This window comes from Oncorhynchus nerka, unplaced genomic scaffold (assembly GCF_034236695.1).
Source record: "Oncorhynchus nerka isolate Pitt River unplaced genomic scaffold, Oner_Uvic_2.0 unplaced_scaffold_2019, whole genome shotgun sequence".
Taxonomy (NCBI): Eukaryota; Metazoa; Chordata; class Actinopteri; order Salmoniformes; family Salmonidae; genus Oncorhynchus; species Oncorhynchus nerka.
The window spans coordinates 13,600-33,851 of NW_027039305.1; the positions used below are offsets into that span (position 1 = coordinate 13,600).

The window sequence follows — 20,252 nt, forward strand, 5'->3', positions numbered from 1 at the left end:
AGCTGACATGATGGATCCTATACGTTAGATTAGACAGTATAGTACCAGAGAGGAGAGCTGACATGATGGATCCTATAACGTTAGATTAGACAGTATAGTACCAGAGAGGAGAGCTGACATGATGGATCCTATAACGTTAGATTAGACAGTATAGTACCAGAGAGGAGAGCTGACATGATGGATCCTATACGTTAGATTAGACAGTATAGTACCAGAGAGAGAGGAGAGCTGACATGATGGATCCTATACGTTAGATTAGATTAGACAGCTGACATGATGGTACCGTTAGATTAGACAGTATAGTACCAGAGAGGAGAGCTGACATGATGGATCCTATAATGTTAGATTAGACAGTATAGTACCAGAGAGGAGAGCTGACATGATGGATCCTATACGTTAGATTAGACAGTATAGTACCAGAGAGGAGAGGAGAGCTGACATGATGGATCCTATACGTTAGATTAGACAGTATAGTACCAGAGAGAGGAGAGCTGACATGATGGATCCTATACGTTAGATTAGACAGTATAGTACCAGAGAGAGAGAGCTGACATGATGGATCCTATACGTTAGATTAGACAGTATAGTACCAGAGAGGAGAGCTGACATGATGGATCCTATACGTTAGATTAGACAGTATAGTACCAGAGAGGAGAGCTGACATGGTGGATCCTATACGTTAGATTAGACAGTATAGTACCAGAGAGGAGAGCTGACATGATGGATCCTATACGTTAGATTAGACAGTATAGTACCAGAGAGGAGAGCTGACATGATGGATCCTATACGTTAGATTAGACAGTATAGTACCAGAGAGGAGAGGAGAGCTGACATGATGGATCCTATACGTTAGATTAGACAGTATAGTACCAGAGAGGAGAGCTGACATGATGGATCCTATCGTTAGATTAGACAGTATAGTACCAGAGAGAGGAGAGCTGATGATGGGAGAGCTGACATGGTGGATCCTATACGTTAGATTAGACAGTATAGTACCAGAGAGGAGAGCTGACATGATGGATCCTATACGTTAGATTAGACAGTATAGTACCAGAGAGGAGAGGAGAGCTGACATGATGGATCCTATACGTTAGATTAGACAGTATAGTACCAGAGAGGAGAGGAGAGCTGACATGATGGATCCTATACGTTAGATTAGACAGTATAGTACCAGAGAGGAGAGAGCTGACATGATGGATCCTATACGTTAGATTAGACAGTATAGTACCAGAGAGGAGAGGAGAGCTGACATGATGGATCCTATCGTTAGATTAGACAGTATAGTACCAGAGAGGAGAGCTGACATGATGGATCCTATCGTTAGATTAGACAGTATAGTACCAGAGAGGAGAGCTGACATGATGGATCCTATACGTTAGATTAGACAGTATAGTACCAGAGAGGAGAGGAGAGCTGACATGATGGATCCTATACGTTAGATTAGACAGTATAGTACCAGAGAGGAGAGCTGACATGATGGATCCTATACGTTAGATTAGACAGTATAGTACCAGAGAGGAGAGCTGACATGATGGATCCTATACGTTAGATTAGACAGTATAGTACCAGAGAGGAGAGGAGAGCTGACATGATGGATCCTATACGTTAGATTAGACAGTATAGTACCAGAGAGGAGAGGAGAGCTGACATGATGGATCCTATACGTTAGATTAGACAGTATAGTACCAGAGAGGAGAGGAGAGCTGACATGGTGGATCCTATACGTTAGATTAGACAGTATAGTACCAGAGAGGAGAGGAGAGCTGACATGATGGATCCTATACGTTAGATTAGACAGTATAGTACCAGAGAGGAGAGCTGACATGATGGATCCTATACGTTAGATTAGACAGTATAGTACCAGAGAGGAGAGGAGAGCTGACATGATGGATCCTATACGTTAGATTAGACAGTATAGTACCAGAGAGGAGAGCTGACATGATGGATCCTATACGTTAGATTAGACAGTATAGTACCAGAGAGGAGAGGAGAGCTGACATGATGGATCCTATACGTTAGATTAGACAGTATAGTACCAGAGAGGAGAGCTGACATGATGGATCCTATACGTTAGATTAGACAGTATAGTACCAGAGAGGAGAGGAGAGCTGACATGGTCGGACCGATCCTCGTCTTGATGTTCATCTGTTTCAACAGCTCAACACACATGGTCAGACAGCGCAGGAGGGTCTCTGGGTCCGTCTGACAGAGAGAACACAGCATTTATTCACGGAGACAATAACGTGTCTGGACCTTCTCCATGTCTCTGTCTCCTTGTCGTCCTGCTGTGTGTGTGATTCCGTGGTGTGTGTGGTGTGTGTGTGTGATTCCGTGGTGTGTGTGTGTGTCTGTACCTTCTCCATGCGTGTCTCTGTCTCCTTGTCGTCCTGCGGTGTGGTGTGTGTGTGTGTGATTCCGTGGTGTGTGTGTGTGTGTGTGTGTTTCTGTGGTGTGTGTGTGTGTGTGTGTGTGATTCCGTGGTGTGTGTGTGTGTGTGTGTGTGATTCCGTGGTGTGTGTGTGTGTGTGTCTGTACCTTCTCCATGCGTGTCTCTGTCTCCTTGTCGTCCTGCGGTGTGGTGTGTGTGTGTGTGTGTGTGTGTGTGTGTGTGTGTGTGTTTCTGTGGTGTGTGTGTGTGTGTGTCTGTACCTTCTCCATGCGTGTCTCTGTCTCCTTGTCCTCCTGCGGTGTGGTGTGTGTGTGTGTGATTCCGTGGTGTGTGTGTGTGTGTGTGTGTTTCTGTGGTGTGTGTGTGTGTGTCTGTACCTTCTCCATGCGTGTCTCTGTCTCCTTGTCCTCCTGCGGTGTCTCCTCCTGCAGGATGTTGTTCCTCAGGTTCTCCAGGTCAGTTATAGAGTCCTTCAGCTCCGCTGCTCTGTTGAACTCCTGGTTACTGATACACTCCTCTAAGGCCTGTTTAGCTTCTAGGATACCAACTTTCACCTCCGCTAGCTGGAAGGAGAGAGAGAGAGAGAGAGAGAGAGAGAGAGAGAGAGAGAGAGAGAGAGAGAGAGAGAGAGAGAGAGAGAGATAGAGAGAGAGAAAGAGAAACAGAGAGAGAAACAGAGAGAGAGAGAGAGAGAGAGAGAGAGAGAGAGAGAAGAGAGAGAGGGAGAGAGAGACAGAGAGAAGAGAGGAGAGAGAGAAGAGAGAGAGAGAGAGAGAGAGAGAGAGAGAGAGGGAGAGAGAGAGAGAGACAGGGAGAGAGAGAGAGAGAGGGGAGAGAGAGAGAGAGACAGGGAGAGAGAGAGAGGGGGAGAGAGAGACAGGGAGAGAGAGAGAGAGGGGGAGAGAGAGACAGAGAGAAGAGAGGAGAGAGAGAGAGAGAGACAGAGAGAGGGAGGTTACAGACCGTAAAGAGCTTCTGGACATCGGAACAGCGACCACTGACCTCCATTTGGAGTTTATACCTGTCCCCCGGAGGTAGAATACCTCATGATAAGCTGTAGACCACATTACTTACTAAGAGAGTTTATACCTGTCCCCCGGAGGTAGAATACCTCATGATAAGCTATAGACCACATTATTTACCAAGAGAGTTTCTACCTGCTCTCCGGAGGTAGAATACCTCATGATAAGCTATAGACCACATTATTTACCAAGAGAGTTTCTACCTGCTCTCCGGAGGTAGAATACCTCATGATAAGCTATAGACCACATTATTTACCAAGAGACTTGAGACCTGCCCCCCGGAGGTAGAATACCTCATGATAAGCTATAGAACACATTATTTACCAGGAGAGTTTAGACCTGCCCCCCGGAGGTAGAATACCTCATGATAAGCTATAGACCACATTATTTTACCAGGAGAGTTTCTACCTGCCCCCCGGAGGTAGAATACCTCATGATAAGCTATAGACCACATTATTTACCAGGAGAGTTTCTACCTGCTCTCCGGAGGTAGAATACCTCATGATAAGCTATAGACCACATTATTTACCAGGAGAGTTCCTACCTGCTCTCCGGAGGTAGAATACCTCATGATAAGCTATAGAACACATTATTTACCAGGAGAGTTCCTACCTGCTCTCCGGAGGTAGAATACCTCATGATAAGCTGTAGACCACATTATTTTACCAGGAGAGTTTCTACCTGCCCCCCGGAGGTAGAATACCTCATGATAAGCTATAGACCACATTACTTACTAAGAGAGTTTATACCTGTCCCCCGGAGGTAGAATACCTCATGATAAGCTGTAGACCACATTATTTACCAGGAGAGTTTAGACCTGCCCCCCGGAGGTAGAATACCTCATGATAAGCTGTAGACCACATTATTTACCAAGAGAGTTGAGACCTGCCCCCCCGGAGGTAGAATACCTCATGATAAGCTGTAGACCACATTATTTACCAAGAGAGTTGAGACCTGCCCCCCCGGAGGTAGAATACCTCATGATAAGCTATAGACCACATTATTTACCAAGAGAGTTTCTACCTGCTCTCCGGAGGTAGAATACCTCATGATAAGCTATAGACCACATTATTTACCAAGAGACTTGAGACCTGCCCCCCGGAGGTAGAATACCTCATGATAAGCTATAGAACACATTATTTACCAGGAGAGTTTAGACCTGCCCCCCGGAGGTAGAATACCTCATGATAAGCTATAGACCACATTATTTTACCAGGAGAGTTTCTACCTGCCCCCCGGAGGTAGAATACCTCATGATAAGCTATAGACCACATTATTTACCAGGAGAGTTTCTACCTGCTCTCCGGAGGTAGAATACCTCATGATAAGCTATAGACCACATTATTTACCAGGAGAGTTCCTACCTGCTCTCCGGAGGTAGAATACCTCATGATAAGCTATAGAACACATTATTTACCAGGAGAGTTCCTACCTGCTCTCCGGAGGTAGAATACCTCATGATAAGCTGTAGACCACATTATTTTACCAGGAGAGTTTCTACCTGCCCCCCGGAGGTAGAATACCTCATGATAAGCTATAGACCACATTACTTACTAAGAGAGTTTATACCTGTCCCCCGGAGGTAGAATACCTCATGATAAGCTGTAGACCACATTATTTACCAAGAGAGTTTCTACCTGCTCTCTGGAGGTAGAATACCTCATGATAAGCTATAGACCACATTATTTACCAAGAGACTTGAGACCTGCCCCCCGGAGGTAGAATACCTCATGATAAGCTATAGAACACATTATTTACCAGGAGAGTTTAGACCTGCCCCCCGGAGGTAGAATACCTCATGATAAGCTATAGACCACATTATTTTACCAGGAGAGTTTCTACCTGCCCCCCGGAGGTAGAATACCTCATGATAAGCTATAGACCACATTATTTACCAGGAGAGTTTCTACCTGCTCTCCGGAGGTAGAATACCTCATGATAAGCTATAGACCACATTATTTACCAGGAGAGTTCCTACCTGCTCTCCGGAGGTAGAATACCTCATGATAAGCTATAGAACACATTATTTACCAGGAGAGTTCCTACCTGCTCTCCGGAGGTAGAATACCTCATGATAAGCTGTAGACCACATTATTTTACCAGGAGAGTTTCTACCTGCCCCCCGGAGGTAGAATACCTCATGATAAGCTATAGACCACATTACTTACTAAGAGAGTTTATACCTGTCCCCCGGAGGTAGAATACCTCATGATAAGCTGTAGACCACATTATTTACCAGGAGAGTTTAGACCTGCCCCCCGGAGGTAGAATACCTCATGATAAGCTGTAGACCACATTATTTACCAAGAGAGTTGAGACCTGCCCCCCCGGAGGTAGAATACCTCATGATAAGCTGTAGACCACATTATTTACCAAGAGAGTTGAGACCTGCCCCCCCGGAGGTAGAATACCTCATGATAAGCTGTAGACCACATTATTTACCAAGAGAGTTGAGACCTGCCCCCCCGGAGGTAGAATACCTCATGATAAGCTGTAGACCACATTATTTACCAAGAGAGTTGAGACCTGCCCCCCCGGAGGTAGAATACCTCATGATAAGCTACCGGCCCCGGACTCGGTCCGGGGCCGAGGTTCCGCCAATTGTGTACCTCCTGTCCAGGGTTTCTGGGATAATGGTGTTGAGGTCAGTCATGAACAGCCTTTCAAAGCATTTCATGACTACAGACGTGTGTGCAATGGGTCGTTAGTCATTTAGGCAGACTACTTTAGAGTTCTTGGGCACAGGGACTACGGTGGTCTGCTTAAAACATGTTGGCATTACAGACTCGGATAGGGAAGACACTTGTCTCTTACACAGTTGGTCAGCTCGTCCTGGAAATCAGGCCTTGTGAATGTTGAGGGAGAGCTTTGTATGCGTCTCTGTGTGTGGAGTAAAGATGGTCCAGAGTGTTTGTCACATTTAACTCTCTGATAGAAATTTGGTTTAAAAAAAACGGAGTTAAAGTTTCCTTGCATTAAAGTCCCCGGGCTACGAGGAGCACCAACCTCTGGGTGAGCCTTTTCTTGTTTTAGCTCATTGAATGCCGTCTTAGTGCCTTGTGGATGTATTCCTGCTGTTTCTATTGTTGTGTTGTTGGTTAGGGGCCCGAAAGTCAGCATGTTACTCTACATCTGTTGGTTACCAAGCACCTGACTAATAACATCTGGTTACCAAGCACCTGACTAATAACACCTGATTACCAAGCACCTGACTAATAACACCTGACTAATAACACCTGACTAATAACATCTGATTACCAAGCACCTGACTAATAACATCTGATTACCAAACACCTGACTAATAACATCTGATTACCAAGCACCTGACTAATAACATCTGATTACCAAGCACCTGACTAATAACACCTGATTACCAAACACCTGACTAATAACATCTGACTAATAACACCTGACTAATAACATCTGATTACCAAACACCTGACTAATAACATCTGACTAATAACACCTGACTAATAACATCTGATTACCAAGCACCTGACTAATAACATCTGATTACCAAGCACCTGACTAATAACATCTGATTACCAAGCACCTGACTAATAACACCTGACTAATAACATCTGATTACCAAGCACCTGACTAATAACATCTGATTACCAAGCACCTGACTAATAACATCTGATTACCAAGCACCTGACTAATAACATCTGATTACCAAGCACCTGACTAATAACACCTGACTAATAACATCTGATTACCAAGCACCTGACTAATAACATCTGATTACCAAACACCTGACTAATAACATCTGATTACCAAGCACCTGACTAATAACATCTGATTACCAAGCACCTGACTAATAACACCTGACTAATAACATCTGATTACCAAGCACCTGACTAATAACATCTGATTACCAAACACCTGACTAATAACATCTGATTACCAAGCACCTGACTAATAACATCTGATTACCAAGCACCTGACTAATAACACCTGACTAATAACATCTGATTACCAAGCACCTGACTAATAACATCTGATTACCAAGCACCTGACTAATAAACATTACCAAGCACCTGACTTACCATCTGCAAGCACCTGACTAATAACATCTGATTACCAAGCACCTGACTAATAACATCTGATTACCAAGCACCTGACTAATAACATCTGACTAATAACATCTGATTACCAAACACCTGACTAATAACATCTGGTTACCAAGCACCTGACTAATAACATCTGATTACCAAGCACCTGACTAATAACATCTGATTACCAAGCACCTGACTAATAACATCTGATTACCAAGCACCTGACTAATAACATCTGATTACCAAGCACCTGACTAATAACACCTGACTAATAACATCTGATTACCAAACACCTGACTAATAACATCTGACTAATAACACCTGACTAATAACATCTGACTAATAACACCTGACTAATAACACCTGACTAATAACATCTGATTACCAAGCACCTGACTAATAACATCTGATTACCAAGCACCTGACTAATAACACCTGATTACCAAGCACCTGACTAATAACATCTGATTACCAAACACCTGACTAATAACATCTGATTACCAAGCACCTGACTAATAACATCTGATTACCAAGCACCTGACTAATAACACCTGACTAATAACATCTGATTACCAAGCACCTGACTAATAACACCTGACTAATAACATCTGATTACCAAGCACCTGACTAATAACATCTGACTAATAACATCTGATTACCAAGCACCTGACTAATAACACCTGATTACCAAGCACCTGACTAATAACATCTGATTACCAAACACCTGACTAATAACACCTGATTACCAAGCACCTGACTAATAACATCTGATTACCAAGCACCTGACTAATAACATCTGATTGGATTACCAAACACCTGACTAATAACATCTGACTAATAACACCTGACTAATAACACCTGACTAATAACATCTGATTACCAAGCACCTGACTAATAACATCTGATTACCAAGCACCTGACTAATAACACCTGACTAATAACATCTGATTACCAAGCACCTGACTAATAACACCTGATTACCAAACACCTGACTAATAACATCTGATTACCAAGCACCTGACTAATAACATCTGATTACCAAGCACCTGACTAATAACATCTGATTACCAAGCACCTGACTAATAACATCTGATTACCAAGCACCTGACTAATAACATCTGATTACCAAGCACCTGACTAATAACATCTGATTACCAAGCACCTGACTAATAACATCTGATTACCAAGCACCTGACTAATAACATCTGATTACCAAGCACCTGACTAATAACATCTGATTACCAAGCACCTGACTAATAACATCTGATTACCAAACTCCTGACTAATAACATTTGATTTTGATTAGACTCTAGGATACAAACCTTCACCTCAGCTAACTGGAAGGAGAGAGGAGAGGATAGAGAGGTAAAGGGAGAGAGGGAAGGGAAGAGGAGAGAGAGGGAGAGGATGGAGAGAGGAGAGGAGGGAAGAGGAGAGAGAGGATGGAGAGAGGAGAGGAGGGAAGAGGAGAGAGAGGGAGAGGATGGAGAGAGGAGAGGAGGGAAGAGGAGAGAGGATGGAGAGAGGAGAGGAGGTAAGAGGGAGAGAGAGGGAGAGGATGGAGAGAGGAGAGGATGGAGAGGAGGAGAGGATGGAGAGAGGAGAGGAGGGAAGAGGAGAGAGAGGGAGAGTATGGAAAGAGGGAAGGAGGATTAGATAGAGAAGAGGTAAAGGAGAGAGAGGGAAGAGGAGAGAGAGGGAGAGGATGGAGAGAGGAGAGGAGGGAAGAGGAGAGAGAGGGAGAGGATGGAGAGAGGAGAGGAGGGAAGAGGAGAGAGAGGGAGAGTATGGAGAGAGGAGAGGAGGGAAGAGGAGAGAGAGGGAGAGGATGGAAAGAGAGAAGAGGAGAAGAGAGAAGAGGAGAGGATGGAAAGAAAGAAGAGGAGAGAGGAAAGAGGAGAGAGAGGATGGAGAGAGGAGAGAGGAAAGAGGAGAGAGAGGATGGAGAGAGGAGAGGAGGGAGAGGATGGAGAGAGGAGGAGGAGGAAGAGGAGAGGAGGGAAGAGGAGAGAGGATGGAAAAGAGAAGAGGAGAGAGGGAGAGGATGGAAAGAGAGAAGAGGAGAGAGAGGAAAGAGAGAGAGAGGGAAGAGAGAGAGAGAAGAGGAGAGAGAGGAAAGAGAGAGAGAGGGAAGAGAGAGAGGGAAGAGGTAAAGGAGAGAGAGAAGAGGAGAGAGAGGGAAAGGATGGAAAGAGAGAAGAAGAGAGAGAGGAGAGAGGAAAGAGGAGAGAGAGGGGGAAGAGGAGAGAGGAAAGAGGTAAAGGAGAGAGAGAAGAGGAGAGAGAGGTAGAGGATGGAAAGAGGGAAGAGGAGAGAGTGAGGGAAGAAAGAGGGAAGAGGAGAGAGGGAGAGGTAAAGGAGAGAGAGGGAAGAGGAGAGAGAGGGATGGAGAGAGAGAAGAGAGAGAGGTAGAGGAGGGATGGAGGATTAGATAGAGAATAAAGGAGAGATACAGCAGAGCGAATACCTTAACTTGTTTCCTGCGGTTCTCGTTCTCATCCAGCGGCTGTCTGACGACGATGGGCTCACGCACCTCCGAGATCACCTCCGCCACCTGGTGCGCACACACAGGTTAAAACTTTCACTACACCTTTATCTACTGTGTGTGTGTGTGTGTGTGTGTGTGTGTGTAACCTACGGTCTGAATGCGTCTGTGGTCGTCAGGTATCAGGGTCAGTAGTTTCTCTGTCAGCAGAGAGACCAGAGAGGGAGGAGTCTGAGGTAGGACCAGCATCTCCTGTAACACAGCCACCACACGCTTCCTACACGCACACACACACACACAGAGAGTTACATGAACACTTTCTGTAGCACCATATACAAGGAGAAAGATAAACCTGATTAACTTCCTGCCCGACTAGACGCACTGTCGTTGAATCAACCAATGGTTGTGTACCACGTTATCGACTGAGATCAGATTACGACATCATCTGATGTGATAAATATCTATCCAGGCATCTGTTATGTAGTCAAGCACGAACTCAACCACTGATGGCTACATTACCTCCCCCACCCATCCTCTACTCCTCCACCTCTCTCACCCACCCCCCCCTCCTCTCACCCATCACCTCCTCCTCCTCATCACCCACCCCTCCCCCATCACCCACCCATCCCCTCCCCCATCACCCACCCATCCCCTCCCCCATCACCCCTCCCCTCCTCCCATCCCCCCTCTTCTCACCTTCCTCCCTCTTCATTGGTATCCAGACAGCCGGTGAGGTGGATGAGTTGTTGAGAGATGAACTCTTTAGTCATCACCAGCTCCAGCTGAGCAAAGTCTCCTTTCTGCTCTTCAGACAACACCGGGACACACTTCACATACCTGGTATTACACATTAATAAGTTACCATACCTGGTATTATAACAGTTACCATACCTGGTATTACCCAGTAATAACAGTTACCATACCTGGTATTATAACAGTTCCCATACCTGGTATTATAACAGTTACCATACCTGGTATTATAACAGTTACCATACCTGGTATTATAACAGTTACCATACCTGGTATTATAACAGTTACCATACCTGGTATTATAACAGTTACCATACCTGGTATTATAACAGTTACCATACCTGGTATTATAACAGTTACCATACCTGGTATTATAACAGTTACCATACCTGGTATTATAACAGTTACCATACCTGGTATTATAACAGTTACCATACCTGGTATTACCCAGTAATAACAGTTACCATACCTGGTATTATAACAGTTACCATACCTGGTATTATAACAGTTACCATACCTGGTATTATACAGTTACCATACCTGGTATTATAACAGTTACCATACCTGGTATTATAACAGTTACCATACCTGGTATTATAACAGTTACCATACCTGGTATTATAACAGTTACCATACCTGGTATTATAACAGTTACCATACCTGGTATTATAACAGTTACCATACCTGGTATTATAACAGTTACCATACCTGGTATTATAACAGTTACCATACCTGGTATTATAACAGTTACCATACCTGGTATTATAACAGTTACCATACCTGGTATTATAACAGTTACCATACCTGGTATTTATAACAGTTACCATACCTGGTATTATAACAGTTACCATACCTGGTATTATAACAGTTACCATACCTGGTATTATAACAGTTACCATACCTGGTATTATAACAGTTACCATACCTGGTATTATAACAGTTACCATACCTGGTATTATAACAGTTACCATACCTGGTATTATAACAGTTACCATACCTGGTATTATAACAGTTACCATACCTGGTATTATAACAGTTACCATACCTGGTATTATAACAGTTACCATACCTGGTATTATAACAGTTACCATACCTGGTATTATAACAGTTACCATACCTGGTATTATAACAGTTACCATACCTGGTATTATAACAGTTACCATACCTGGTATTATAACAGTTACCATACATACCTGGTATTATAACAGTTACCATACCTGGTATTATAACAGTTACCATACCTGGTATTATAACAGTTACCATACCTGGTATTATAACAGTTACCATACCTGGTATTATAACAGTTACCATACCTGGTATTATAACAGTTACCATACCTGGTATTATAACAGTTACCATACCTGGTATTATAACAGTTACCATACCTGGTATTATAACAGTTACCATACCTGGTATTATAACAGTTACACCTGGTATTACCATACCTGGTATTATAACAGTTACCATACCTGGTATTATAACAGTTACCATACCTGGTATTATAACAGTTACCATACCTGGTATTATAACAGTTACCATACCTGGTATTATAACAGTTACCATACCTGGTATTATAACAGTTACCATACCTGGTATTATAACAGTATTATAACAGTTACCATACCTGGTATTATAACAGTTACCATACCTGGTATTATAACAGTTACCATACCTGGTATTATAACAGTTACCATACCTGGTATTATAACAGTTACCATACCTGGTATTATAACAGTTACCATACCTGGTATTATAACAGTTACCATACCTGGTATTATAACAGTTACCATACCTGGTATTATAACAGTTACCATACCTGGTATTATAACAGTTACCATACCTGGTATTATAACAGTTACCATACCTGGTATTATAACAGTTACCATACCTGGTATTATAACAGTTACCATACCTGGTATTATAACAGTTACCATACCTGGTATTATAACAGTTACCATACCTGGTATTATAACAGTTACCATACCTGGTATTATAACAGTTACCATACCTGGTATTATAACAGTATTTACCATACCTGGTATTATAACAGTTACCATACCTGGTATTATAACAGTTACCATACCTGGTATTATAACAGTTTACATACCTGGTATTATAACAGTTACCATACCTGGTATAACAGTTACCATACCTGGTATTATAACAGTTACCATACCTGGTATTATAACAGTTACCATACCTGGTATTATAACAGTTACCATACCTGGTATTATAACAGTTACCATACCTGGTATTATAACAGTTACCATACCTGGTATTATAACAGTTACCATACCTGGTATTATAACAGTTACCATACCTGGTATTATAACAGTTACCATACCTGGTATTATAACAGTTACCATACCTGGTATTATAACAGTTACCATACCTGGTATTATAACAGTTACCATACCTGGTATTATAACAGTTACCATACCTGGTATTATAACAGTTACCATACCTGGTATTATAACAGTTACCATACCTGGTATTATAACAGTTACCATACCTGGTATTATAACAGTTACCATACCTGGTATTATAACAGTTACCATACCTGGTATTATAACAGTTACCATACCTGGTATTATAACAGTTTACCATACCTGGTATTATAACAGTTACCATACCTGGTATTATAGTTACCATAGTTACAGTTACCATACCTGGTATTATAACAGTTACCATACCTGGTATTATAACAGTTACCATACCTGGTATTATAACAGTTACCATACCTGGTATTATAACAGTTACCATACCTGGTATTATAACAGTTACCATACCTGGTATTATAACAGTTACCATACCTGGTATTATAACAGTTACCATACCTGGTATTATAACAGTTACCATACCTGGTATTATAACAGTTACCATACCTGGTATTATAACAGTTACCATACCTGGTATTATAGTTATACCAGTATTATAACAGTTACCATACCTGGTATTATACCCAGTAATATAACAGTTACCATACCTGGTATTATAACAGTTACCATACCTGGTATTATAACAGTTACCATACCTGGTATTACCCAGTAATAACAGTTACCATACCTGGTATTATAACAGTTACCATACCTGGTATTATAACAGTTACCATACCTGGTATTATAACAGTTACCATACCTGGTATTATAACAGTTACCATACCTGGTATTATAACAGTTACCATACCTGGTATTATAACAGTTACCATACCTGGTATTATAACAGTTACCATACCTGGTATTATAACAGTTACCATACCTGGTATTATAACAGTTACCATACCTGGTATTACCCAGTAATAACAGTTACCATACCTGGTATTATAACAGTTACCATACCTGGTATTATAACAGTTACCATACCTGGTATTATAACAGTTACCATACCTGGTATTATAACAGTTACCATACCTGGTATTATAACAGTTACCATACCTGGTATTATAACAGTTACCATACCTGGTATTATAGCAGTTACCATACCTGGTATTATAGCAGTTACCATACCTGGTATTACCCAGTAATAACAGTTACCATACCTGGTATTATAACAGTTACCATACCTGGTATTATAACAGTTACCATACCTGGTATTACCCAGTAATAACAGTTACCATACCTGGTATTATAACAGTTACCATACCTGGTATTATAACAGTTACCATACCTGGCATTATAACAGTTACCATACCTGGTATTATAACAGTTACCATACCTGGTATTATAACAGTTACCATACCTGGCATTATAACAGTTACCATACCTGGTATTATAACAGTTACCATACCTGGTATTACCCAGTAATAACAGTTACCATACCTGGTATTATAGCAGTTACCATACCTGGTATTATAGCAGTTACCATACCTGGTATTATAACAGTTACCATACCTGGTATTATAACAGTTACCATACCTGGTATTACCCAGTAATAACAGTTACCATACCTGGTATTATAACAGTTACCATACCTGGTATTATAACAGTTACCATACCTGGTATTACCCAGTAATAACAGTTACCATACCTGGTATTATAACAGTTACCATACCTGGTATTATAACAGTTACCATACCTGGTATTACCCAGTAATAACAGTTACCATACCTGGTATTATCCAGTAATAACAGTTACCATACCTGGTATTATAACAGTTATCATACCTGGTATTATAACAGTTACCATACCTGGTATTATAGCAGTTACCATACCTGGTATTATAACAGTTACCATACCTGGTATTATAACAGTTACCATACCTGGTATTATAACAGTTACCATACCTGGTATTATAACAGTTATCATACCTGGTATTATAACAGTTACCATACCTGGTATTATAACAGTTACCATACCTGGTATTATCCAGTAATAACAGTTACCATACCTGGTATTATAACAGTTACCATACCTGGTATTATAACAGTTATCATACCTGGTATTATAACAGTTACCATACCTGGTATTATAGCAGTTACCATACCTGGTATTATAACAGTTACCATACCTGGTATTATAACAGTTACCATACCTGGTATTATAACAGTTACCATACCTGGTATTACCCAGTAATAACAGTTCCCATACCTGGTATTATAACAGTTACCATACCTGGTATTACCCAGTAATAACAGTTACCATACCTGGTATTATCCAGTAATAACAGTTACCATACCTGGTATTATAACAGTTACCATACCTGGTATTATAACAGTTATCATACCTGGTATTATAACAGTTACCATACCTGGTATTATAACAGTTACCATACCTGGTATTATAGCAGTTACCATACCTGGTATTATAACAGTTACCATACCTGGTATTATAACAGTTACCATACCTGGTATTATAACAGTTACCATACCTGGTATTATAACAGTTACCATACCTGGTATTATAACAATTACCATACATGGTATTATAACAGTTACCATACCTGGTATTATAACAGTTACCATACCTGGTATTATAACAGTTACCATACCTGGTATTATAACAGTTACCATACCTGGTATTATAACAGTTACCATACCTGGTATTATAACAGTTACCATACCTGGTATTATAACAGTTACCATACCTGGTATTATAACAGTTACCATACCTGGTATTATAACAGTTACCATACCTGGTATTATAACAGTTACCATACCTGGTATTATAACAGTTACCATACCTGGTATTATAACAGTTACCATACCTGGTATTATAACAGTTACCATACCTGGTATTATAACAGTTACCATACCTGGTATTATAACAGTTACCATACCTGGTATTACCCAGTAATAACAGTTACCATACCTGGTATTACCCAGTAATAACAGTTACCATACCTGGTATTATAACAGTTACCATACCTGGTATTAACCAGTTATAACACTTCATATACCTGGTATTACACATTAGTTATAACACTTCATATACCTGGTATTACACATTAGTTATAACACTTCATATACCTGGTATTACACAGTACTAGTTATAACACTTCATATACCTGGTATTACACAGTTATAACACTTCATATACCTGGTATTACACAGTACTAGTTATAACACTTCATATACCTGGTATTACACATTAGTTATAACACTTCATATACCTGGTATTACACATTAGTTATAACACTTCATATACCTGGTATTACACATTAGTTATAACACTTCATATACCTGGTATTACACATTAGTTATAACACTTCATATACCTGGTATTACACATTAGTTATAACACTTCATATACCTGGTATCACACATTAGTTATAACACTTCATATACCTGGTATTACACAGTACTAGTTATAACACTTCATATACCTGGTATTACATAGTTATAACACTTCATATACCTGGTATTACACATGAGTTATAACACTTCATATACCTGGTATTACACAGTAATAGTTATAAGACTTCATATACCTGGTATTACACAGTACTAGTTATAACACTTCATATACCTGGTATTACACATTAGTTATAACACTTCATATACCTGGTATTACACATTAGTTATAACACTTCATATACCTGGTATTACACATTAGTTATAACACTTCATATACCTGGTATTACACATTAGTTATAACACTTCATATACCTGGTATTACACATTAGTTATAACACTTCATATACCTGGTATTACACAGTACTAGTTATACCACTTCATATACCTGGTATTACACAGTACTAGTTATAACACTTCATATACCTGGTATTACACATTAGTTATAACACTTCATATACCTGGTATTACACAGTACTAGTTATAACACTTCATATACCTGGTATTACACATTAGTTATAACACTTCATATACCTGGTATTACACATTAGTTATAACACTTCATATACCTGGTATTACACATTAGTTATAACACTTCATATACCTGGTATTACACAGTACTAGTTATAACACTTCATATACCTGGTATTACACATTAGTTATAACACTTCATATACCTGGTATTACACAGTTAAAACACTTCATATACCTGGTATTACACAGTTATAACACTTCATATACCTGGTATTACACATGAGTTATAACACTTCATATACCTGGTATTACACATGAGTTATAACACTTCATATACCTGGTATTACACAGTACTAGTTATAACACTTCATATACCTGGTATTACACATTAGTTATAACACTTCATATACCTGGTATTACACAGTACTAGTTATAACACTTCATATACCTGGTATTACACATTAGTTATAACACTTCATATACCTGGTATTACACAGTTATAACACTTCATATACCTGGTATTACACAGTACTAGTTATAACACTTCATATACCTGGTATTACACAGTTATAACACTTCATATACCTGGTATTACACAGTTAAAACACTTCATATACCTGGTATTACACAGTTATAACACTTCATATACCTGGTATTACACAGTTATAACACTTCATATACCTGGTATTACACAGTTATAACACTTCATATACCTGGTATTACACATTAGTTATAACACTTCATATACCTGGTATTACACATCAGTTATAACACTTCATATACCTGGTATCACACATTAGTTATAAGACTTCATATACCTGGTATTACACATTAGTTATAACACTTCATATACCTGGTATTACACAGTACTAGTTATAACACTTCATATACCTGGTATTACACAGTACTAGTTATAACACTTCATATACCTGGTATTACATAGTTATAACACTTCATATACCTGGTATTACACATTAGTTATAACACTTCATATACCTGGTATTACACAGTACTAGTTATAACACTTCATATACCTGGTATTACACATTAGTTATAACACTTCATATACCTGGTATTACACAGTATTAGTTATAACACTTCATATACCTGGTATTACACATTAGTTATAACACTTCATATACCTGGTATTACACAGTTATAACACTTCATATACCTGGTATTACACAGTTATAACACTTCATATACCTGGTATTACACATTAGTTATACCACTTCATATACCTGGTATTACACAGTTATAACACTTCATATACCTGGTATTACACAGTTATAACACTTCATATACCTGGTATTACACAGTACTAGTTATAACACTTCATATACCTGGTATTACACAGTTATAACACTTCATATACCTGGTATTACACATTAGTTATAACACTTCATATACCTGGTATTACACAGTACTAGTTATAACACTTCATATACCTGGTATTACACATGAGTTATAACACTTCATATACCTGGTATTACACATTAGTTATAACACTTCATATACCTGGTATTACACAGTACTAGTTATAACACTTCATATACCTGGTATTACACATTAGTTATAACACTTCATATACCTGGTATTACACATTAGTTATAACACTTCATATACCTGGTATTACACAGTTAAAACACTTCATATACCTGGTATTACACAGTTATAAGACTTCATATACCTGGTATTACACATTAGTTATAACACTTCATATACCTGGTATTACACATTACTAGTTATAACACTTCATATACCTGGTATTACACATTAGTTATAACACTTCATATACCTGGTATTACACATCAGTTATAACACTTCATATACCTGGTATTACACATTAGTTATAACACTTCATATACCTGGTATTACACATTAGTTAAAACACTTCATATACCTGGTATTACACAGTACTAGTTATAACACTTCATATACCTGGTATTACACATTAGTTATAACACTTCATATACCTGGTATTACACATTAGTTATAACACTTCATATACCTGGTATTACACATGAGTTATAACACTTCATATACCTGGTATTACACATTAGTTATAACACTTCATATACCTGGTATTACACATTGTATTAGTTATAACACTTCATATACCTGGTATTACACATTAGTTATAACACTTCATATACCTGGTATTACACATGAGTTATAACACTTCATATACCTGGTATTACACATTAGTTATAACACTTCATATACCTGGTATTACACATTAGTTATAACACTTCATATACCTGGTATTACACATTAGTTATAACACTTCATATACCTGGTATTACACATTAGTTATAACACTTCATATACCTGGTATTACACATCAGTTATAACACTTCATATACCTGGTATTACACATCAGTTATAACACTTCATATACCTGGTATTACACATTAGTTATAACACTTCATATACCTGGTATTACACATTAGTTATAACACTTCATATACCTGGTATTACACAGTACTAGTTATAACACTTCATATACCTGGTATTACACATCAGTTATAACACTTCATATACCTGGTATTACACATTAGTTATAACACTTCATATACCTGGTATTACACATCAGTTATAACACTTCATATACCTGGTATTACACATTAGTTATAACACTTCATATACCTGGTATTACACATCAGTTATAACACTTCATATACCTGGTATTACACATCAGTTATAACACTTCATATACCTGGTATTACACATCAGTTATAACACTTCATATACCTGGTATTACACAGTACTAGTTATAACACTTCATATACCTGGTATTACACATCAGTTATAACACTTCATATACCTGGTATTACACAGTACTAGTTATAACACTTCATATACCTGGTATTACACATCAGTTATAACACTTCATATACCTGGTATTACACATTAGTTATAACACTTCATATACCTGGTATTACACATCAGTTATAACACTTCATATACCTGGTATTACACATTAGTTATAACACTTCATATACCTGGTATTACACATCAGTTATAACACTTCATATACCTGGTATTACACATCAGTTATAACACTTCATATACCTGGTATTACACATCAGTTATAACACTTCATATACCTGGTATTACACATCAGTTATAACACTTCATATACCTGGTATTACACATCAGTTATAACACTTCATATACCTGGTATCACACATCAGTTATAACACTTCATATACCTGGTATTACACATTAGTTATAACACTTCATATACCTGGTATTACACAGTACTAGTTATAACACTTCATAT

At 39.1% G+C, this 20,252-nt stretch overlaps 1 protein-coding gene across 1 annotated transcript in view; it reads right to left on the reverse strand.

Moving 5' to 3' along the window:
* The window catches only part of LOC135567458 (condensin complex subunit 3-like), a gene marked incomplete at its 5' end in the record, with an annotated part of 52,146 nt that overhangs the window by 12,845 nt on the left and 19,049 nt on the right, over window positions 1–20,252 (reverse strand). The window contains 5 exons of the mRNA XM_065014850.1: window positions 2,092–2,202; window positions 2,767–2,952; window positions 9,937–10,023; window positions 10,108–10,231; window positions 10,651–10,791. Coding sequence (XP_064870922.1) covers window positions 2,092–2,202; window positions 2,767–2,952; window positions 9,937–10,023; window positions 10,108–10,231; window positions 10,651–10,791 — 649 coding nt within the window. The remainder of the gene's footprint in view (window positions 1–2,091; window positions 2,203–2,766; window positions 2,953–9,936; window positions 10,024–10,107; window positions 10,232–10,650; window positions 10,792–20,252) is intronic.